At 44.6% G+C, this 24,122-nt stretch overlaps 3 protein-coding genes across 3 annotated transcripts; 1 reads left to right on the top strand and 2 right to left on the bottom strand.

Annotated features, from left to right (window-relative positions):
* Positions 1–10,885: 10,885 nt before the first annotated feature.
* KVR01_002958 (uncharacterized protein) lies at positions 10,886–14,330 on the bottom strand. The gene is made up of 6 exons (XM_044785434.1): positions 13,741–14,330; positions 13,648–13,667; positions 13,496–13,596; positions 13,191–13,421; positions 12,526–13,128; positions 10,886–12,460 (listed from the first exon to the last, which is right to left on the bottom strand). Exons 1-6 carry the CDS (start codon positions 13,808–13,810, stop codon positions 11,176–11,178), a joined length of 2,310 nt encoding a protein of 769 aa, XP_044647973.1. The 5' UTR covers positions 13,811–14,330; the 3' UTR covers positions 10,886–11,175.
* Positions 14,331–16,146: 1,816 nt separating this feature from the next.
* On the top strand, positions 16,147–21,032 carry KVR01_002296 (uncharacterized protein). Its single transcript, XM_044783157.1, has 4 exons — positions 16,147–17,092; positions 17,249–17,792; positions 17,858–18,608; positions 18,670–21,032. The coding sequence occupies exons 1-4, from the start codon at positions 16,877–16,879 to the stop codon at positions 20,210–20,212; spliced, it is 3,054 nt and encodes a 1,017-aa protein (XP_044647311.1). The 5' UTR covers positions 16,147–16,876; the 3' UTR covers positions 20,213–21,032.
* A 4-nt stretch (positions 21,033–21,036) lies between these two features.
* On the bottom strand, positions 21,037–23,732 carry KVR01_003509 (uncharacterized protein). The gene is made up of 2 exons (XM_044795072.1): positions 23,329–23,732; positions 21,037–23,216 (listed from the first exon to the last, which is right to left on the bottom strand). Exons 1-2 carry the CDS (start codon positions 23,571–23,573, stop codon positions 21,092–21,094), a joined length of 2,370 nt encoding a protein of 789 aa, XP_044648524.1. The 5' UTR covers positions 23,574–23,732; the 3' UTR covers positions 21,037–21,091.
* Positions 23,733–24,122: the final 390 nt, after the last annotated feature.

Consider the following 24,122-nt stretch of genomic DNA (forward strand, 5'->3'; position numbering starts at 1 on the left):
AAAGGTTTATACTATTATGGTAGGATGTTTTTTTATAGGCCTTATTTCTAAATCTCTTATACCTCTTTTAGAGGAATACTATTAACGTTTTTTAATTTAATACTTATTGGAATAATATCTAGTTAAATAGCTATCTCCAAACTATTAATAATAGGAGTGCGGTTTGTCTAATTAGTATTAACTTTATAATCCTCTTCTATACAACTTAGAGACTGAGGTGGAATAGGAATGCTCGTGGTGGTCCTATACTAGTTTTTACTTAAATAACTATAGTAATTAATTAAGCTTAAATTGAATAATTGTGTCTAGTTGTAAAGTAGCCCTACATTTAAAATTAGAGATGTTTAAATTTTCCGGTATAGATATTAATGCTTATATCTTTTATATTAATTATTTCGCTTAAACTTATAGTAAAGATGCTATCCTAATATATCTTTTTATTAGTATTATATTAAAACTAAATTTAAATGGTATCTATTAGTTTATATTTTTAATGAATTGTGAATAAATTAAGTTATTAATAAACCTTTATTTTTAAAAGAATAAACTTTAATAGTGTTTTTAAGTGGATTATAAAGACCTTATAGTTAAAGTAAATAAAATAAGCTATAGTTTTTAGGATAAGAATAAGCTACCTTTTTATAAGTATATTAATAATAAAATCTATTTTTATAATAAGGTTAGAGAGATTAATAAGAATGTTTAAATTTAATATATTTATACTAAACTTAACTTTAAATTATAAGTTGTTATTACTTTATAATCTTAGAGGAATATATTTAAAGATTTTAAGATACTTATTAGTTAAGTTAAATATAATATCTATTTTAAGTAGTGTAAGAATAAAGAGGTTAAAGATATTTAATTTAAATAAATTAAAGAGCTATAAAATTAGATTATTACCCTATATAAGTACTTTAATAATTATTATAATTAAATAAAGTAGTTTAACTAGGCTTTATAGTATAAAGACTAAGATTATTTAACCTTTTCTTTTTATATTTATTATAATAATTAGGTTCTAAATTACTTATATAGCTAGGGCTACCCTTATAGCTCTAGCTATATATATAACCTATTATATAATATCATTTAAAGAAAGATAATTAATAATTCTTTAGCTAATAAGAACGCTTTTAAGTAATTTATAAATTATACTAATTAGTTAGCCTTTAATAAGTTAAATAAATAAAGCTACTTTATATATAATTACTTTTTTAGTAATAAGTAGTAATGGATAAATAGTATACTTTATTCTTTTATTAAGGTCTATATAACTTTAGTTAAAGATAAATTTAAGACTATATTACTAGAGGTTATTAAGGAGATATAGTAATATTATTAGTGTTCCCTTAACTCTTCCTTTTATAAAAGTTTTAAATTAAATTAGGATCCTAAGTTTAAGTGGGAAAACTAAATAAGTAAATCTTAATAGGGATATTTTTACCTAATTAAAAGTCCTTAACCTTATCTATTCTTAACCTTACTAATATTACTAATATTTCTACTAATCTATTAGAAAACGCTCTTTTTAGCTTGCCTTTTAAATAAAATAATAAGAAGCCTAAACCTATTTCTAACTTTAAAACTCTATTAAAAAGAAATAACTTTAATATCTAGATTACCTATAGTAATATTTAAGGACCTCTAATAGATACTATCTTTTTTTATCTATTTAAGTACTTTACTTCCTTTTTTTATTCTTTTTTTAAACTAGATTATTTGTGTATAATAATGTGGTCCTTTATTGGCGACCCCTTTAATAATATACTAAATACTATATTTAAAGCTACTTTAATATCCTAAGAATTATTTATTAAGTATTACTTTAATTTAAAGTAAGAATCCTTTAATAACCTTATTTACTTAGTTGGAGTTAAAGATAATCTAACTATTACCTATTAAGTTAATCTATTTATTAATATTTTAGACTATAAATAATAGTTGTAAATTATTATAAAAATAGTTTATATTATTAATAGCCTTTCTTATAGTCTCTTTTTTAAACTTTCTTTCTTTAAGTAATATTAATTATATATTTAATAGGGGCTTTATATAAGTAATAAGACTATTTTAATTGTAGATACTAGCTAGAAGATCTATATTACCTACTATAGAAACTTTTTTATAAATTAGTAGAGCGTTATTTTAAAAGTTAGTAGAGAGTACTTAGTTCTTTTTAGTAAAGGTTTTAATATATAAGTTTAGTTTTAAAAGCTCTTTATCTAAGCTAAAGGTTATTTTATTAAGTTATAAACTCTTACTAACTTTTATAAATTAACTTATAGATCCTTTATTAATAATATTATAAATAGTGTTGTATATATCCTATTTTTCTTTAATTTTAATAATTATTTTATTATTATTTATAAAAGGTAAGTTCTAAGATATTTTAAAGTACTCTTTATAGCTTTAAACTTAAAAATATTCTTCATTTAATGAGATTAAACTTTAATTGTTATCTTGCTATTAAAGATTTTAGGGGAGGTACCCTTTAAGGAAAATAAAGAGTGAGTATTAGATAGCTATCCCTTTAATATACTTGTATTAAACCTTACCTTTAATATTAACTTAGTTAATATTAACCTTTTATAGGAATTTAAGTATATAAAAAAAGTTTATTAAATTATTCTATAGTATTATTATTTATTTTACTTTAAATTAGGCTATTTTAATAATAGAATTAAAATGGAGATTCCTTTTAAATTAAATGTTAATATTAATAACTTTATTTAATAATTTTATAATCTATTATAGTATAATTAGGAAGTTTTTAATAATATAATTAACAAGTTGGTTAGTATAGGTATTATTAAATTTATTTGCCTAAGTGATAATTATATAGTTGTAGCTCTTACTTTTATAGTTTAATATAATAATAAGCTATATGTTGTAGTGAATTTATGTAAGGTAAATATAAAGTTTGTACTATATGAATATTTTTTACTTCATTAAAATAATATATTTAGTTCTTTTAAAAGTAATTAAGTCTTTATTATTATAAATATCCTTAAAAGTTTTTTTTAATAAGCTATTATTAAAAAGGATTGTTGGAAAATAATATTTATTACCCTTTATTACGGCTTTAAATGAATAGCTATAGCTACTATAAGACTCACTGTTTTTCCCTCTTTTTTTTAATATTAAATAGAATTTTTATTTAATATATACTTATAGTACTTTATATTTATCTATATTAATAATATTATAATCTTCTCTAAATATATTAAGGTCTATTTATAATATCTTAAACTGGCCTTTATTATGCTTAAAAATAGTAGTTGCTCTATATTTTTATTAAAATACTATTTTATTTAAGCTAAACTAAAGGTATTAAGGTATTATATGTTATAATTTAAATTGTTAACTATAGCAGATAAAATAGTAACTATTTATAAGTTTTAAATGTTATTTAATCTTTAAAAACTAAAATAAGGTATAAAGCTTATAGGTTATTATTATAATTTTATTTTAAATTATTTTATTATAGTATCCCCTTTTAATAAGTTAAAGATATTTAACTTTAAAGGAAGTTTATAAGTAAACTTTTAAAAAAATATATATATATAATACTTTACCTTTTTACTTAAGGTTATATATCTAGCTATTAATGCTATATTAAAGTAGATTAAGGAATGGAAAAAGAAGTAGGAGTATTATAATAAGCTATGGTTTTAATTAGTAAAAGTATAAAAGTAATTAAAGTAAGCCTTTATTACTTATATTAATTTAGTCTTCCCTAATTATATAAAGCTCTTTATTTTTTATATTAATACTAGTAGTAAAGGTATTAATATTAGTTTATATTAAATATAGGTAGATAAAAAGAGTAGGTCTATTCTTTTTTTATTTTATATTTTAACTTTAGTTAAGAAAAACTATTTTGCCTTTAAGTTAGAAACTTTAAGATTAGTGTAGGTTTTTAAAAAGTGTTTATATTATTTAAATTATAATAAAATTTATATTATTATTAATTATAAGTTTATTAAATACTTTTTTAAAGTTATTATTTATTTCCTTTAAAATGCTTATTAAATTACTAAATAGTAACTCTTCTTTATAAAATATATTAATAAGATTATTATTATTTATTAGTTTGGTAAATCCTATATTAATGTAGATGCTCTGTCTTAACTATTGTAAATTAAACTATTGTAGCTTATATTAAAACTAGCTGAACTAATAGTGTGGGTATATATGGTTACTTAATATTAGGTTTATATTGTAGTGGAACTATTTGTAGAAATTATAATTAGTTTAAGAATTATTATTACTTTATTAAGTTCTTTTTATTTAAAAGGTTATATTATAGACTAATAGGTTAATATACTCTTTGAAAATATTCTAGTGGTGGAGATTAAAACCTAGAAAGTAGATAATATGGTAGTTATTTAGTTATAAATGTCTGCTATATTTAAGAGAAACCTAGTTTAAGCTCTAGAAAAGGATTATACCTTTTAGTTAATTTACTCTTAATTATTAGTATAATTTAATTATATTATAAATTACATTAAGGGATTAGAGCTCTCTTTATATAATTTTTAAATATATTTAAAGAGTTAACTCTTATATTATATTAATAAAAGAAAGCCCTGGCTGGTGATTCTTATATTTAGGTTATTATAGCTCCTTTAAATAGTATATAATAATTGTGTTTATATTAAAGAAAAATAAACTTTTTGTTTCTTAAAGGATATTACCTTCTTCTTGAATATAACCTAATAAGTATATAAATATATTACTAACTATTCTTTATATAGTGCTTGTAGTTTAAGTTAGTAGCTGCCTTACCTTTAATTTATAACCTTTAAGTAAGCCTTTAAAACACCTCTATTTTTAGGTGCTATAATCGTTAATAATAAAAAGAAGTTTATTATTAAGACTATTATTAACTATAGGTGAATAAAGAAGTTTAAGGAATAAATCTAGTGACTCTATTATAAAGTTAAATGGATGAACTATAATAGTACTATTTAGGAACTTTATAATACCTTTTTTACTAATGTTTTTAAATTAGTTAATAAGTATTATAAGTATTATAGTTTTAAAAAGTTAGTTATTTAAGATCTATAAAAATAGTATGCTTATATTATATTAATAATTAGTTTTATAATTGTGTTAGACTTATACTAGGAGTAGGTGTTAGTAAATTAAATTTATTTTTTAATATATCTTTATTATATAAATTAACTTTTTAGAAGAGCTTTATTTAGTATAACTTAAACTATTATTAGAGCTATTTTACTTTTATTATTAGAGTTATTTTACTTTTATTATTAAAGGGGTAGTTTGTATAGCTTATTAAATGAAATTTTTGTAAGGTATTTACCTAACTACCTACCTCTCTAGGCTACTATTACTTAATTTAAACTTAAACTAACTCTTTATAACCTTTTTTAAAGAAAGAAATAATAATAATTATATTCTTTTTATAACTACTATATTCTTTTAATAACTACTATACTCTCTATATTATAGTACTTTTTATGTATTTTTGTGAATTAATAAGACTATTTTTTATATACTTTTTTTTATTAATTTTTTTCTATTTTATAAAATAGTATATTTTTATAAGTTTATTAGTAATGTTATTTTAAAGGAGTTTATAAATGCCTTTAAGAAGATAACTTTTATTAAAGTTGTAAAAGATATTAAGTAGAAGGTTTAGGTAGTGAAGTAGTTAAACTCTAAGTCTAACTTTATGAAGAAATTTAATTTGGGTGTTTACTCTTAATCTCTCTTTATGAAGAAGATAAGTGTGGGAGCTTATGCCTCTCTCGCTGTGAAGTAGTTGCGTGTCGTAACTCCCCCTCCCGCTCCCTCCCTAACTCCCATCAGATTCTCCCCTACCAGATACGAGTCCACCAAGGGCGCCAATGCCTTACCCTTCTTTTTCGACATAAGCAACATGGGACCCTTTGTTGATAACCGCGCGGCATGATGCAAGTTATATGAAATTGTAAATGCTGTGATCATCGAGCAGCCTTTTGCCGCAAGCCTGTCCACCCCCTCTCACACTTTATCTTCTAAAGCATCATCTCCCAAGATGTGGGAGTATTTGCCTTCGAAGTATGCGATACTTGAGTGGCATTTCACTGTAAACCTGCCCACCCCCTCTCATACTTCTTCTTCTAAAACCTTATCTCCTAAGATTTGGGGCCATGTAACTTTAAAGTATGTGACTATTAAGTAGCAATTTATTATAAACCTATCTAACTCTTTTTATACTTTATCTTTTAAACTCTTATCTTTTAAGATGTGGAAGTTATTATTTTTAAGATTTGTAAAGCTTTAAGTAATGATTTAAGATGGAGAGAACACCGTCTTTTCTATATTTCTTATAGGTTGTATTAATATATAAGAACTAGTCTATGGTTTGGACTAGGTATTCCTTCTAAATTAAGAAGAATAAGGAGATCTTTATTCCTTTTATTTAAAGTTAAAGTCTACTAGTAAGGGTAAGAAGGTAGTTGAACTCTCTAAACTTTATAAATTAGTCTATAAACTCCTTAACTTTCTTAAGGTAAAGATTAATATTTTTAATGACTGGAAACTAGATGGCTTAATTGTAAGTATTATAAAAAAGTAGGATTAAAACTTTAATAAATTTTTTGATAAATTCCTTCTAATTAAGTTAGGTTTTTTAAATTATATTCTAATTTATATTTAGAGTATTTAAAAGAGAATAATATTTAAATTAAAGCTAGAGGATAATAAAATTAAAAACGTTCTAATAGAAAAATAAAAGTTTTAAAAAGAAATTATTAATAGTATATAAAACATCTTTAAAAGAGCTAGTAGTAGTGGATAAGATGCCCTAATAGGTGCTGAAAACTAGGGTAAGTTAGAGATTAATATACTAATTAATAGTAAACCTATTTAACTAGAAATTAACGTACTAACTTATAGTAAATCTATTTAGTTAGAAATTAATATACTAATTAATGGTAAATTTACTTAATTAGAAATTAATGTGTTAGCCGATAATGAACCTGCTTAGCTAGTTGCTAAAGAATCCACTTAGTATCGCTACTCTATATATATTATAGAAGGAGGAGATTTACAAGCGTCTCTAGTAATGCTTATTTAAGGAGATCTACTACAACTTAGTGGAATGCTATATATAATTAGCTACTATTAGAGTAGAGTTTAACTATATAATTATTAGTATAGCTTATATAAATAAATTAAATTTTATATTAGAAGTTAATTATTTTAATATTCTATAGATTAGAGTTAAGTATTTATATATAGATATTATAAATAATAACTATTTTAATAAGTTTAAAAGTCTTTAATTAAATATTTATAAGGTTTATAGTTATATATAGGCCCTAAATGGAGTTATAGTTTTTAATCTTTAAAACTAAGATAGGATTTATATTTGTTGTTATTACTTTTATAATAGTAAGTATTATATTAAACTAGTTTATTTATTCTATGGAGGTACTTACTATATTTATATTTATAGAGTTACTAATAATTTACCTTATATTATTTTAGTTAATAAGATTTAGCTTGCTAACTTTAAAGAGTTTAAATTAAAACTTAAGATGGCTATTAAAAAGGAAATAAATCTAATTAAGGATACTCTTATTAAAGTTAAGTAGGTTATAAACTTAAATATTAAAAATAAAGAATTTTTTAGAGATATAATGGAGCTATTTAAGGAGTTTAATGAGACTCTAATAGATTTATTTGAGGAATTTAAGGAATTTAAGGGATTATACCTTTTATAAGAACTTATTTTTAAGGAAAAGGACGTTTTAAATATTTACCTTTAAGACTTATTAGATAATATTAATATAGAGCTAAATTTAGAGCTTATTATAGCTGTTATAGATATATATTAGGAGGAGGAAAAAGAGAAAGAAAGGGAATTAAATAGAGATAAGGATGAGTTTAAGGATTTCTTTACTAGTATTAAAATACTTTTTAAATATAAATATTATTATAAACTAAAAATAGAAAAGGAAGGAATATAGATAAAGATTAATATTATTTTAAATATTATATTAAATAAGGCTTAAAGTAATAGAAATAAAAAAAAGCTTTTAAAGGATTAGTATTAAGTAGTAAAATAGAATATTAAGAAGGTAAATTAATAGATATTTTTTCTAATAATAAGAATATTATCTTTCTTAAATAGGGGTATATTAAGGATGACTAATTAGGCTAATAGACTTATATTACTACCTTCTCTATAGCTTTCTATAGGCTAGCTTCTTCTTTAGATATATATATATAGATGAGATACCTTTAATAGAATTAACTATAAGAACCTTTATTTGGTTCCTTATTTGATTCCTGAAGCTTCGTTCTATTTGAGTGTTGTATAATAAACTGTGGTGGATTGAAGTAATTAAAAGAGGTCCCTTAAAAGCATTTAAACTCTACCGATCAGCCCATTCCCTGCTTCGTCATACATTACTACAGTTTGTCCGTTATTAATGCAGCGGAGGAAGGATTGGAGATGGCTTACCTTCTTCTGAGGGATAGGAACCGCCTGAAGAGTATGCATAAAGAAACTCCGTCCAGGCGCCAATGTTATCCTGCAAGTGGAGACCTATGGTTGTCGTTGGGTCCTTCCACCCCTCGATTCTGCCGAAAGCTTCGCACATATCTTCGAATGGTGACCACCCGAGCTCTTCAAAACCCTTTGCTGCCGGTATCAACGCCATGCACAAGTGGGATGAAGTCATCTACAACTTTCAGGTCCAAAGACACCTGGAAGTCTCTAAACTCGAATGTGTAGGATCCGTGCCCCATAACATACCTAGGTAAGTACGAGAGCTCTCGGATCAAAGGGGGTTGTCCTGTGCTTGCTAACCAGTCTTGTAAATCTTCGGTGCTGGCAGAGCCGAGAATGGGCATCGTCGTCGACTAAAAAGTTCTTTATGTTTATGCGGTCTTGTTCTTACTCCGTATACATCCCGAAGGTGACGTTCCCTTGACATAGTGGGAAATACTCAGTTGTTATGTAAACTTTCAATGTTCGCCTCGACCCGACCTCTCCTCGGCAGAACCCGTACACAAATTCTGAAACGCTAGCAACAAATGAGGATGTGGCTGAATTCGCGCAGTACAGAAGGTATAGACATGGTCGGTCACATCGATCCAGCAGTGATCTACTGGAAGATATAGATAAAACAGGGTGGAGGACGAGCCGTGGGTGAAAGACATTTGGACCCTTGGGGACGAGACGAGGCCAGTCTCAAGCCAGCAGGAACAAATAAGAGAATTACACGGTCTTCAATGATTTTGTTCGGGTTCTCTGAAGGTAACTTATGATGATATCGTGAGGGATTCTGAGATTACTTCGAGTTGTCCTCCAGATCATCCAAATTTATCGAAGCCCACCATAGGGCAGCCAGCTTCTGAGCCGTGTAGAATGTTCAGACTCGACGGAGCCCTACCTTCGCAGCCGTCTCAACCTCGATTTCAGAGACCAGCGCGAAGTTCAATGCAGGGTACTCGGATGGCGAAAGCTCAAGACCCAAGGGCTCAGACTGTTCGAACTGCCAGATCAACCAGTGTGTTTAGTGGCTGAAGGTGGAATAATCAAACAATATCTCCCAGGTGCCCCGCAGAGAAGAGCAATCTATACAGTTGGTCTTCTCGCAGTCAAAACGATGGGGTTTCTAACAGGAGTACACCCTCTTCCATTGATCTCTCTAGTAGTTGTTGCTGTAACTACCGTGTAGAGATATACAGTCTAGAATAAATATAGGATAACTTTAATTAATTAAACTATTAGCTATATCTTATATTAGTTATATATTTAATATAGAAACTTTAACTAACTTTTAATCTCTTACTTTTAAATAAAAAATAAATCTTTAATTCTTTATTTAAGTATTAATAAAGCTTTATATAATATTAATATAAATATTTCCTATTATAGATTAAAAGTAGTAGTAGCTATATATATTATAACTCTTCCTTAATGTATAGTATGAGTATAAGTATGTTTAATGCCCCCTTTCTAGCTTTATTATACCTTAAATAGGAGGTATCGCTGACTTTAAAAGTTGGCCTGGTGGCAGATTCTGAGAGTACCTAGGGTGGAGCACAACAGTCAAAATTATCCCAGGCATTGTGGGTGTAATGCTCGGAGCTTCAGCCAAATTCCCTTCCTTTTCCTAGCATACAGACGTCATTGAATGGAATGCCCACACACCATCTCATAAGCAATCAAGGACAAGCTTGCAAAAGGAATCTAACCAGATAAGAGACTGAGCTCTGCAGCAGGACTATTATGTCGCAACTCATTCAGCGACAGTTTTTTCTCTCATGGAATATAGTCTGCATACCTAAGTATTACCACCGTATGAAGGCGCCATATATGTCCTTGGACGTATATGGAATAGAAGCGAAACCACATACCTAAGTATCCCTTTTATCCATAGTTAATAGCTAGGTAGCCAATGGTACCCTCAAAGAACACAAGTAGTCCTATAGTGCAAAAGTTATGTACCCCTTGTTGCATCCTTTCCTTATAACACAATGATAGCAGCATCTCTACAACCTTTAAGTGGGCCGCTGCCTCGTATCATTGATGATATTAACTCACCAGGTGCAAGTCAATATACTCACAGCCATTTGCCATGATCCAAGACAAAAGCATTTGGGACAACTTGGGGTATAACATTCTGGAAATTCCTAAATCCGAGAATGACTCTGTAGAAATAGCGTAGCATTGGCAATTTGTGTAGCAAAGGCTTCACGGTCACTGAGCAGTTCCCGGAGGGGGGGTTTGTGATAATTTGCCACGTGAGCGAGCACGCAACAAAGCGAAAGAGAACCCAACGGAGAATCTTTGGCGAGAACATTAGCCCGGATGCCCCTTCTCGGTTTTTCATTGATGCACACATCTCATTATTACCTTGACTACTGTTCACAATGCACGGCTTCGGGACATGGGGATACTCCATGCAAGACCCACATCGGAATCACGAAATTGGTCAGTAGAAACGAGCCGAGACAGAATGCAACTCCAATCAATGCATTTCGTTAACCATGATGAGATATCCCACAAATAGCGTAGACATCACTGTGAACCATGTTTCTCCACCTCTTGGCACCAAACCCCACAAGAAAAGGATACATCTTTCGCTCACCACTGCTGCATCAAGCACACACTGACAAGGTGAGTAGAAGACCGAACGCTCTGCCTCACAAACCGCCTCCACCCATCATTTGCGAGATGTCGACATTTTCCCACTTGATGTCCTGGTTAGGTGAGCCCCTTTGGGGCATATGATGCATTGGCGCCCCCTGGGGAGGGGGAGGCATTTGCATTTGTTGCATTGGCGGGCTCGTTGTTACATACATCGGCTGCTGCTGTATCGACATAGTATACTGTCCATGATGCATCTGGGGGTGTATTTGACCTGATCCCGGCAGTGGCATGTGGCCAGGCATTGTGCCTGGGATTTGTTGGTACTGGCGGGGCGGCGGCGATTGATGGTAAGTATGCTGATGGTGCATGTGAGCATGCGCTTGAGCTTGAGCTTGTGCTTGTGCTTGGGCCTGAGCCTGAGCCTGAGCCTGGGCCTGAGCCTGGGCCTGGGCCTGTGCCTGTGCCTGGGCCTGAGCCTGTGCCTGGGCTTGAGCCTGGGCCTGTTGCGCCGCAACGGCGTACTGAAAGCCCTGCTGCTGTTTCGACTTGAGACTGTCCAAGAGGTCTTCACTAATCGTGTTGAAGCTTTGCATTAAGCTCTGCGCGTCGGTCCACCTCTCGCCATATTTCTGTAGGGTCAACTTGACCCGCTCTAGGCAGCGAATGCTCCTCGTCAAGTTGTCATCGTTGCTGGTCCGTGTGGGAAAGGGCGGCGGTGGCGCCCTTCCCGGCAAAGCCATGGGCATTGGGACAGACGCGCCTGCGAGGATGGAGTCACCGGCGTCTCGCAGGACTGCCATGAACTGGCTTCCCATAAAATAGACCCTCAACGCATCATGGTAAGTGTAGAGCGACGGGTTGGGGTCTGGACTTCCATGCGCGATGCCATAGATGTGGTCAAGATAGGCGATGGCGTACTCAAAAATCAACATCCGCCCGTAGGCGGTCATGACGGGGGCACGGGCGCTTGGTGCTAAGCAATAGACGTAGCTGTACTTCAACTCGAGATCGAAGAGCTCCCGGATGCCAATAGGTAAAGTCTCGGGAAGGGACTCATCCCACTCACGCATGTCCTGACACATCTGCCAGATGAAAGAAGTGACATCTCCATCGTGGCCTTCGATAGGCTGGCTAGGATCGGACTGGATCAAGGTTTGGTACCACTGGGATTGGATGCGGCGTAGTTGGAACAGAAGAATGGCAGGGTCATGCGATTGTGGACCCGTAATTGTGCCGGCGACAGAGGCTATCCGCCCTATGCCAGACATGGCTGGCAGGTCAACTCTGATAGCATCGTCGCTGAAAGAGAAGGCGCGGGCGTGTACCATACTGATGGCCCTGTGGAAACGAGGTGTCAGTGCTCAGCGCCGGAGAATTACATCGACGCTTTGGGCGAAACGTACCTGTCCAGTGCGTACACGCAGTAAAAGGTCCTGCGTCTCATATCGAGCGCCGCCCTGTCGGCTTGGCTCTGACTTGGCGGGTCCTGATGAAAGCCCAGGTCCACGACGGCACGGCACGTGAATCCAATCAAGTGCCAGCTGTCGAAATGCGCTGGGTCCAGCATGGCGTACTGAGTGAAGACTGCAAGGGATTGTATCTGGGTGGCATGGCCAGGCTGAAGAGCTCGATCGGCCAGTTGGAGGGCGTGAGAGGCGAATTCCACGCCGTTCTTGTAGAATTCGTCCTGGGTGCTCCGCGACTGGGCCATGGAACCAGTGGCCAACACCATGTACACAAGCCATTTGCTCGCGCTGTTGACGTGGCGCTCTTGCTGGTACATGTCCTCGAGTGCCGACAGTAGCACCGTGCCGGGGAACAGCGGAAACAGAGGGTAAATATTGTTCATGTAGTACTGAACAACAGTATGAGCAGCTTGCTTGTCTGGCAGATTCGCAGACTGCGGCTCGGGCAAGGGGTCGTTGGTCACAGCCGCCAGGATGAGACGAGCAAAGGTCATGTTGCTGAGAGTGGGCTCAAAGTCGCGGGTTGTGGCATTGATGGACCTTGGTGCGCGTCAGTCGGACGGGTGAGGGGTGAGGGTAGTCGCGACTCTGGGGATGCTTACATGTAGCCGAAGTCGGATATCAAAGAGTTGACATCGGAATTTTCTCGTTTCCGCTCGGCCTTACGGTGGATGGCTGCCCTGATGTTCGCGAGCGAGTCCTTGCGGTCCTGGGGCTGCGCCCTGGACAGCGGCCCATCCTGCTCGTGATTAGCGACCGAGGCCTTCCGCGAGCGAGCATAATTCAGCCGCCGCTCCAGCTTCTCGATGCGCAGCTCGAGCGCGGCCACATAGCTGGACGCGTGTCAGTCAGCCGTTTCTCGGGCGGCACGGCAGCAGGCCAGCAGGGCAGCACCAGGCGATCATACCTCCGCTCCTTGCCACGAGCAAACTGGTCGTTGGCAGCGGAGCACTCGTTCTCGCGGCCAGCCTTCTCGCAGGCGGTGCAAGCAGGAAGCTTGCCATCACACTAGATGATTTCAGCATGGGAGCGCCCAGCGGGAGAGAAATGACCAATCACCTTCACCTTCGCAGCTCGACCTTGAGTGGGCAGCAAGAGTCAGCAATGGAACAAAGGGGCCAAGGATAAGGGCCGGGGGAGGCGCCCTCTCACATCTCGAGCATGCGGATACGGGTCTTGAGACCCGTAACAATGGGTTATCTGAGAAGCTTGACCTAGGCATTCGTTTGGTTGCTCTATCCTCTATCCCAGGGCAGGAGGGCTACTGCTCTGGACCTTGGTCGCAGGATCGGTGGGCGCCGGCAAGAAGACGCCGGGTTTATGTCAAGAGCGTGGTGTTGAGCTGGACAGTGTGCTGGATAGTGTCAGGCGCAAGGAGCGTCGTCACGGTCCAGAGCTTGGCCGTCTGCTGGGCCTGCTGGGCCTGCTCGCGCCTGCCAGGGGGGCTGGACGGGGGTCCTGAGCAGGTGGCCTTCAGAAGCGGGTGAGAGAAGGGGTCGGACCGAGGCACAGGGCGCGAGACCCGAGTCAGAGGCGCTGCGCGGTTGAGATGGAAGCAGTAGGGGCTGTTTTGATCGGGGACGGACGAGCAGGTTTCGTTTGCGACAGACGCAAGGCGGCGACGACAAGACAGCCTTGGGATAGCCAGCGGCCGGGAGTGATGAGAGAGAACCCGACGGCGCGGTGATTTGCCTAACGAGCCCCCCCAGACCGAGTGGGCAAGGTGGGGTGGGGGGCAAGCCACTCACACGGCCATAGTGGTGCACTGGTGTAACTGGTGTGCAGAAGACACCGACCCCACCACGGTGGTATTTCTGCAGGCATTACGGTACCTGGGCGCTCCGTACCGCGGTACGAAGGTACAAGCCCGTCGACGACTAGCCCGCCTGGGCCTGGGTCTTGGGCTGTCAGGGTCGTTTCAATGCGGGTTCCGCTGGTTCTGATGCTTTGTTCTAATCTCTGGCCTGTCTAAGAATAACCAGTCCATCATGTGTACGTCTGTGGTCCGCCTGGGCATGTGAAATGCACATACGGATGGACAATACCGTGCGGCTGAACACTGACAGGGGGAGAGTGTGTGGTGGCCCTGCTGCCCTGGTGGGTGACTCGCCGTCTGAAATCAGACGGGAAACATACAACTTTAGAACGGCAGTTCTTTCCATATAGCCAGCCATCCTGTCCTTACCGGGCTCTGGCAGGCGGGCAGGCGTGCAGGCGTGCGGGCATGACGCCGGGTTAGGACGAAACCGTCCCCAGTAACGAATCGGTGGCGTTTCTTGCACATCCGCGTGTTTGTCGTCACCCACAAGCCGGGCTGTGGCCTGGTCAGCACGTGTCGCGGCTGTCGTTCACGGACGACTTTTGCAATTGCCGCCACCACTGGTGGTGCAGATGCGACACCAAGATCTTGGGCCGTTGAGATTGGATCTTATTGAGATCCCGCCGACAGGGAAGGCATCGCCACCATGCCATGTGCCTTGTCCAGACGGTGCACGACGGGCAGAGTGTCGGTCGGGTCGGTGGCCTGAGCACCGTGACTGACTTGCTGCAGAGATGCTTATTAGCATCCAGCTTCCAGCTTCCAGCTGCAGGCCTTGACAATGAGCAAGATGCAGGCTGAACTCTGTCTGCCGTGGGCCATGTCGGGCACTCGGGCACTCGGGCATGTGACGCAATGGAGGTAGCACATCAGCGCCCGGGCTCCGACAACGAGGAGGCTCCAAGAGAAGGGGGTCGGGAGACTGGCGTCGCGGCGGAGTATCTCAACAGTCTGGCGCAGTTTCGTTGGTCTGTGGTATGGCGATCCTAGACCTTGCGCGACTCAACCCAAGCAGTGGCAGCAGCAGCAGGCTGGGCCGGATGGGCTGGTGGGAGGATGGGATGAGGCGAGGCAGGCTGGCAGGAAGTGTTTCGTTCCTCAGCCGTTCTGTTCTGACAGGCGCCGCCAAGCGACAGGGACGATCTAGTTCACGATTGACATTTTAAACAGGAAAGTCTGGCGGGTACGGAGTAGAGAGTTTCCCGGCCAAGGTCATGTCCCCCATGGCAGGCGACAAGAGGGCTGGGCCCCCTGCCCTGCCAATGTGTCCCCTCTGAGCCTCTTTCTCTCTCTCTCTCTCTCTCTCTCTCTCTCTCCATGGCACCGAATTGACCAGCCAGACAGCCAGGGTACTTGGTAGGCCAGCAGGTGAAATAGAGAATCTTGCAAGTCAGAACAGGGACGGCCGGAGTGCCCGACCTGGACATTTGGGCCAAGATACTACAAAGTACCCTTGCCCTTCTAGAAGATCTTGAATGACAGGCATCGGCAGAGGGCGCAGAGGCGCATAGGTCCACGGGTGTTAGGGAGAAGGCCTGGCAGCCTGGCAGCCAGGGCAGAGACAGCCCCCGCTGGGCTTGAGTCTGCTAGCCTGTTCGGGAGTCGAACCTAGGGACTCCCTCGCTTCTCCCTCGTGCAAAGGTGGGGCGCCGACTCCACCTGGGCTCTGCTCCCCACGTTCCTGCACCTTTGAGTCGACCTGACGTCCTGGCACTTGCTGCCGTATCCCGTTTCCTTGCCGCTGAGAGACCAGAACAAGACAAGTGGGCTGCTGCCCGTACCCAGGTACTGTGTGGTCTGTACTGTGGTGGTATACATATTGGCATGTACTCCGTACTCCGCGTACAGACCCAGCCTGGGCAATACCGTGCTCTACCTAGGTACTCCGTACTGTACACGGTAGATAGTCCAGCCTTATTAACGACCAGTGCAGAAGGACCAGGAGCAGACCAGCGCAGCACACAAGCCTCAACCTCAACCTCCACCCTCATACCCGAATCGCAGCCACCACCGCCGACGCTGCAGAGTGCACAAGCCCACACACTCCCAGCTCGCACGCCATCCCCATCGCCGCCGCCGACGCCGCCACCGCCTTTCCTCCTTTCTGATCGACCGACATTGCATTCGCTTGCGTTCACCTCCCGGCTCGGCCCTCTGCCCCTCTGCCATCATCACCCACGCACGCAAATCCGCAATCCGCAATCCGCAATCCGCACGATATAGCAGGGCATCCGCAAGAGCTGGCACCCTGCCTCGACAACCAGCCTGCTGACCCCACCCGCCGCCCAACTGTCGAACGGGCTCATGCCTCCGGAGCCTCACCGTCCACTGCCCTCCTCCGCGACATAGACACGCAAGCCTCCTGAAGCCCCCGGCTGCTGAGCTTCCCCAGCCTGCGAGCCACACATCGCGCCGCGGCGGACCCAGTCGATCCCCTTCCGGCCCTCGCAGGAGCCGGAAACCTCGCAGATGGATGCCGCAGACGTCTTCCGGCAAGGGCTTGGTTCCGTGATTTCTCGGCCGCCCCAGTACTTCTACAACCCTCCCGGCCCTCCTCGTACTTCCCAGCCGCCCCAGCCTGCTCCCTCCTTGCGCAGACCTCCCACACAGCAGCGGGACGACGAGAGCGACGTCAACTCGCACCGAATCGCACACACCCTCACCGCATGTTGTCGCTGCAGACAGGCACGTACCCCCCTCTTGTTGTCTTCTTGGATTCGTTCCCTTCACTTGTTGCAGCTGCTGTTGCGAGCAGGCCGTGGTTGGCGCCGAGCACCTGCAGGTCCTGGGGTAATTTTCAGGGTCATGGTCCACAAGGCTGACAGGATCTTATCGATATAGCGCAAAACGAGGTGCGACCCAACGCTACCCAGGTGCCTACCCTGCGAACGCTCCGGCTCAGTTTGTGAATACTTCGACACCACGAGGAATAAGAAGATAAACCGCAACTATGTCGTCCACCTTCAACAGAAAGTGCGCCAGTTGGAGGCGGAGCTGTCCCAGTACACTGACGACGACAATGACCACCCCGAAAGCGCAGAAGACATCGTACGGCCAGGCGGCCTTGTCAAACTCAGCGAGTCAGACGAGACGCCACGCTATCTAGGACCTAGCTCCGGAATAGCCATGACAAGGTTGCTGATGGACCAGGCCAAGCGATATACGGACTCTCAGCGCATATCAGAGCTGTTCCCCGACGTTCGTGCGAGGAGGATGGATCGTTTCGACAGGATGCAAAGCATAGTTCACATGGGCGCAAGCGTAAGCGGCCCGTCTGGGATGGCTGCCAGGAAGAAGAATTTCCCCATGGTCAGCGAAATTCCAGCTCAGACACTGCCGGCACGACAAGTGGCAGACAAGCTCGTCGAGGTGTTCAACTCGCGAGGTAAGCACCCCAGCCAGGTCCGTAGGACCACGCGCCCATGCCTCAGGCCATTAACCTTGCGACAGCACAATATTTCACGCCGACACTGCATGAAAAGCAGTTTGAGACGGATCTTCAAGATGTCTACAACGGCAGTAATGACCCATATAAAAACTTCGTAGTGCGCATGGTCTTTGCGATAAGCTTACAGAAGCTCGATATCCAGTACGCCGGACTCGCCGACAGCTACTACGTGGGCGCCATGTCCTACTTTGAGGATGTCGTCCGTCCCAAGGATCTCAAGACGCTCCAATGCTTGGTACTCATTGGCACATACTCGCTTCTCACCCCAACACGGACCGTCGTTTACCACATCATCGGCTTGGCGACAAAGATCTGCCAGCAACTCGGTCTGGCCGACGAGAAAACAATCTCCGCCGGATATTCGATGGGATTGATTGATCCTCTACAAATGGACCTGCGCCGCAGGATGAGCTGGATAGTCACTGGAAACGAACTCGGTCTGGCGCATTCCATGGGTCGGCCCAATGGGTTCGCAAAGGGCGATGACTTCATGGACGTCCAATTCTTCGAGACTGTTGATGACGAGAACATCACGCCGGACGGCATCCTCCCTGGCCAGCCAAGTGAGAAGAAGCTGGTCGCGATCCATTTCTGCAAAATGCGTTTGCGCCAGGCCGAAATTCGGAGATGTCTGTACGAGAAAAAGCGCACAGAGCCGAAAGATGCCGATAGCCCTGTTTTTATCGAAATGGAACGTAAGATCAAGGAATGGATCGATTCGGCCCCGAATGAGCCAGTGTGGTGCAAGCCCTGGTAAGGATTCTTCCTTCTTGTCGGAATGCGTGGGGCCTGTTGATATTGACAGAAAGCACAGGTTTACCGGGCGGTACCACACCATGTTGATAAGTTTGCATCGACCCTCACCCCAGATACCGAGGCCGTCAAGTCGTTCGGCCTCGATATGCTATGACTCCGCAGTCTATATCATCAACCTCTCCAACCAGCAGGTCAAGAAGTCGGCCGTCGACATCACGTGGGTCTTCGTTCTTACCTTGAACATGTCGCTGAACGTTCTATTGTGGGCAATCTCGTACCGCGAGGTCCGTGAAGCTCACCCCAAGGATGACGTGGAAGATATCATCAATGTTGCGCTGGACGTCATCGACCAGTGCTCTGAACGGTGGCCCGGGACCAAGAATGCGTCGCAGCTATACTCTGTTTTTGGCCGTGCCTGCCTCCAAAGTTACGACACGAACGACGACCCATCGGACTCCTCCATAACGAGTGCCTACACGTCTCCGTTACTAGTGGACAACGATTCCCCAGCTACATCCGAGAATTCTGCACCGACCACTGTATCCAACGGCTCAGCTTATGCGCAGAATCAGCAGCGGCCTGTGTTCACGCAGCCCGTGTTTGGTTATACTGTAGAGTCAGCAGAGGACATGAATGTCTTCAATTTCGACTCGAACCCTTTCAGGCAGCCAACATTCCGCTCCAATTCCATCTTCAAAAACCCGTCTAGCGAGCCGACCGAGGGTCGTCGCCCATCATTTGGATACTTCCCGCCTGATTTCAAGCAGCCGTCACCGGGCGAGCCTCCGCATGCTGGTGAGGCCTTGCAGCATCCAGGCGGCGCAGGCCAACCGCCAACCCAAAACCAACTTCCGACGCCGCCCGAATCAATGAACCAGGCCCCAACCACTTTCTCGCCGCCGCCGACTTCGTACTCGGATGCGACTGGAAGTCCCACACCCAAGATGAACTACAGCAGCCCCATGCCGGTCGGCGCAAATCAACAGCAGTCCGTTCCCCCGGCACACATCAAATACGAGCCCGCCCCGGATGACATGGGATTCGAACCACCGTCAACACCCAACGCTCAGCCAACACCACAGCAGACGCCCCAGCAGCCGCCTCATCGCACGCCGACATTTACCGTCCCCCCGCTCCCTCTCCACGTTACTAATGGCCAGAGACAAAATCAGCAACAGCAACAACAACAACAACAACCACAACAACGCCCCTTGCCTCAACAAGCGACACTCGGCGACTGGTTTTCCCCTCCGCCGCCATTCATTTCACCATATGCATTTAACGGGATGAACTCGCCGCACGGGGCCTGGAACGATTCCGCCGCGTCCAATGCCGCGTTCTCCGGGATCATGGGCGGTGGAAGCTACGAGAGCACCAGCCCGACGAGCGTTCCGGGTGGCTTTGGGGGCGGCGGCCACGGCATGCCGCAGGGATTCGGATTCGCTGCGCAGCGACACGGCAGCTTGAGCGCGGACCAGCAGATGGAACTGATGAACATCCTCGAGACGGACGGCGTCGGCGAGATCAACAACTTCTTGGGGATGGACCTGAGCGGTCTTGGCGGCGCTCCAGGGCCCGACGGGCACATCAGGTGGAATTAAGTCAGTAGCATGAGCATACTCTGGGCCGTGGTTGTCTTCTTTTGGGCGGGGGTTATACCGCAACCTTATATCACGTGTACATGCAACCTCATCTTGTCCCCACTTGCGCATATGAAGCAGGATGCCGAGAGGAAGACTGTGTCCTCATATCTGGACGTTTAGGTGTGGGGAAATCTGAAATCTGCATAGCTTATGATGTCTCATTTACACTGAGTATAGTGAAAGAGGGCAAGTCATCGTGATTATATCTACCTCACTGTGCCATTATAGTATCTGTGAAGCAAACGGCCTTTCGCAAGACAGCGATGCGACGGGGAATACACACCGTGTACGATACAGGTCTACGTGTGTCTTTTGACTCTTAGTGGGAATAATAAAGAAGGCGAAAAGGCCGAGTGAGGCATGGCCGCGCAGTCAGAGCTGGCTTGTCAGGTAAGTCCCCATGGGGTATGAGGAAGTCTCGTGACAAGCCTAGCCGGGGCTCAGTTGTTGTCAATCGGCCTGGATCGGTGAGTGGGCTGCAGAACCTGGTTGTCACACCGAGGTTATGGTCAAAAAGGCCGGCTGGACCAAGCAGATCTTTTGAGCTGGGCGCATTGTTCAGGGCAGGGCAGGGCAGAGCAGAGCAGAGCAAGGAGGCAAGCATTGAACTTGCGAGGCGGCACCTGCAACGGCAGTGCGTAACTGCCAGCCATCCCGCCTGGCCAAAGGACCATAGTAAGCACCCTACTATTGGTGATCTCCAGCAGTTCACAAGACCCGTACCGTCATCGCACCCGAGCCTGAGCTTTACAAACATGACTGAGAGGTTCAGAGTGAGTCGGTTGTTTTCAACAATGTCTTGAAATTCTACGCGCATTGTATGTATACAGCCGCGTCTCAAGCAGCAGCGACGGCTGGCTTCTTCTTCTTCTTGGAGTGGCCGCTGCCGCCGGCCCCGGGAGGCGCCTCACGGAGCCAACGCGCCACAGCCGAGGCGCGCTCCGTCAGGATCGGGTACTCACGACCCTCGTCCATCGCCCAGCGGCGGTGGGCCGTGCCGGGCGAAGGGGGCCTTCCGCTGGACGAGGCCGACGAGGGGGCCTTGTCGCTGCCGGTGTCCAGAGGGGCCGGCGAGGCGGGCTTGGGGTCGTTGGCGACAGGGACGATGACGCCGTTGGCTTCGCCGCCGCCGCCGCCTCCGCCGTCCATCCGCTCCGCCCTCAGGTCGTCCTCGGCGCGCTTCCGGTGTGCGCTGATGGCCGCGCGCAGGGTTGCCTCGTCACCGACTCGGTCATCCTCGATGGCGCGCATCAGAGCCTGCTGGTTAATCCTCTCACGGTCCTCATCGCCAATGTCCTTCCTGGCCTCCCCCGCCGCCTCGGGGGCCGGGAGGGCCTTCTGGCCCTGCTGCACCTTTGGGCTGGCGCTGCTGTTCTGAGAGCTCTGCCCGGGATACAGCGGCGCGGCTGCGCACAGGCTCTCCCATGGGACAGCGAGGCCGACCCAGTTGTCGCCCCTACGGAGGACCTCGATCCAGTCTGCGCGGGCTGGGCTCCGGCTCGCCTGAAACATGGGGTAGCCGTCTGCGAGCCTCGCGAGGCGTGCCACCATGTAGGCGTGGCGCTGCAGCTCCTTTGTCGAGGTTTGTACGAGGACGTGGCACAGCAGCAAGGAATGCAGGGTGTCGGTCATGAGCGGGTGATATGTGACCAGCTCCATGGTGGTGCCGACATATGTGGCGTCTGTGCCTGGCGCTGGGCCGGCCAGGGTGATGTCCACAGGAGGGTAGGGTGGGAGGTCCCCCGGAGGCGTTGCCGCGAAGAGCTCGTTCAGCGTGTATACGGTGTGGGCGATTTCACCACTAGGAGAGTCACTGCGCATGTGAGACGGGGCCCGCCTGCCCTTGTTCTTGCCGGCCTTCACCTTCCTGGTGAAATCCTCGGCAATGTCCGTGGGCAGATTCGGAGAGTAGTCAAAGTTGGACAGGTAGGCCATGTAGTCCCGCAACGCCTTCTTGGCATTCGACTTGACCGTCTTCCTGGCCTCGAGCACGCGCCTCTGGGACTCCTTGTCTGCCGGGGTAAGGTCCGGGGGTGGCACGTCCGCGGCGGGCGTTGACGTGCCCGGCCCTGCCCCTTCTGGCACATGCGGCTGGCCTCCGGCGCCGCCTGTCGCGCCTGTCGCGTGTGGTATTGGCAGCAAGGCGTCATTCACGTGCAAACAAGCTATGCTCAGATAAACACCGGCGCGTGCAAACAAGAGTTGTATCTCCAGGCTGCTTGGCTGCTGGTCCTCGTCCAGCCTGACGTCCAGGCGCCGGGCGCCGGGCTCGGCGACTTGGAGGTCCGTCGACTTACCGGGCATGCCGTGGGCCCTGTGGGCGCGGAAGACCTGCAGGGCCTCGGTCAGGTCCCTGGCGGCACCATCGTAGTCCTCCTTGAAGACGCGCACGGTGGCGCGGGTCCGCAGGGGTTCGCCTTGGGATTGTTGTCCTGAAATGACGTGGTTGAGGGTGTCCAGGCTTGTGGACTCGGCCAGCTGGCGGCTGGGGATCTTCTCATGGAAAAAGTGGACGTACTTGGCATCGAGGTTGTTTGGGTCTCTCTTGAGCACCAGGCTGGCGACGTCCTCGAGGGCGGATGCGCTCTGCATGGTGGCCACACTGCATGCTATCTCGTCGAGGCGGTATGCCCTTGCCAGTTTCTGGGTGGCCTGTTCCCGCAGCTTGTGTTTGCGCTCTGGGCTTAGCTTTGGCTGGTTGCCGCCGCCAAAGCCGAGCCCCAGGGCCGCCGCAGGGTGGGAGTTGTTCAGGCTGTTGAGCGACACAACGCCACTTGCGGCGCGCACGGCGAGGTCGGTGGCATCATCGACGAGCCTGCGGATCTTGACCAGGTCGTAGAAGACGGCGGGGTCGATTGGGCGGGGGCGGGGGGTGTTGTAGTTGATGTGGACGAGGGTCTCGAGGATCTCGTGGGGGAGCTGCAGCCATGGCCCGTGGAAGGAGGAGATGTAGCGCCAGTGCCTGGGGGTTTCGGCTGGTCAGCAATTGGCCAAGGGCGCATCGCGAGGCGCATCGCGAGTGTGCTGCGACGGGACGGGCCAGCAAGGGCAAGGGCAACGAGGGCACGACTGACTTGTTGCGACAGATGATCAGGGCAGGCGATGCTGGCGGCTGGGGCAGCGCAGGCGCAAGGGGCCTGGGCCTGGAGCTGGAGCTGGAGCTGGAGCTGGAGCTGGCGACGACGTCTTTCATGTCTTTCTTGAGGGCTGGCGCGGGCCCGTCCTGCAGCGGAACAAGGGGCGCGACGATGGCGCTGCTGGGGCTGGCATTGCCCCCGCCTGGGGTCTCGTTTGTCTGCTTGTTCTTCTTCCTGGCCATTCTCAAGTCAAGTCAGGAACTGGGGGCAGGGCAGGGCAGGGCAGGGCAGGGCGCAGGGCGCAGGGCGCGTCGAGGGTCAGAGGGGAAGAGGGCTTCCTGGGCGCATCTTAGCCAGCTGCAGCAGTAGCAACAGTCGCACCGGCAGCGAGCAGTACCGTGTACGGAGTAGTCTAGTCTACACCAGGGGAAAAAAACGCAGACGCGGTTCGTCCCTGCCGCACGCCGTCGAGGCTTTCGGCATGGCGCATCGCTTATTATCATTAGCGCCCTAGCGACCGGGGCTGGCCCCTTGCCCTCGGGCGGGTTAGTGCTCTAGTTGTCTGGGTACGGAACACTAACAACCTGCATATCAACATCTGGCTGCCGACCTGCGTCCTGCCCGCTCGCATTCTCCTGTCGACTTTGATCACAGCGGTCTGCCAGACTCTGGCACAACGTCGCCCAGCTCCTCGGCGCTGAGACGCCACAGCCATCCTTCAGAGAGTCTCGACGCCGTTCCCCGCGCCCACCAGAGGTCGCCTGTGGGACATGGACATGGGACAGGCGCTA

This window comes from Diaporthe batatas (genome assembly GCF_019321695.1).
Source record: "Diaporthe batatas strain CRI 302-4 chromosome Unknown Contig00003, whole genome shotgun sequence".
Classification (NCBI taxonomy): Eukaryota; Fungi; Ascomycota; class Sordariomycetes; order Diaporthales; family Diaporthaceae; genus Diaporthe; species Diaporthe batatas.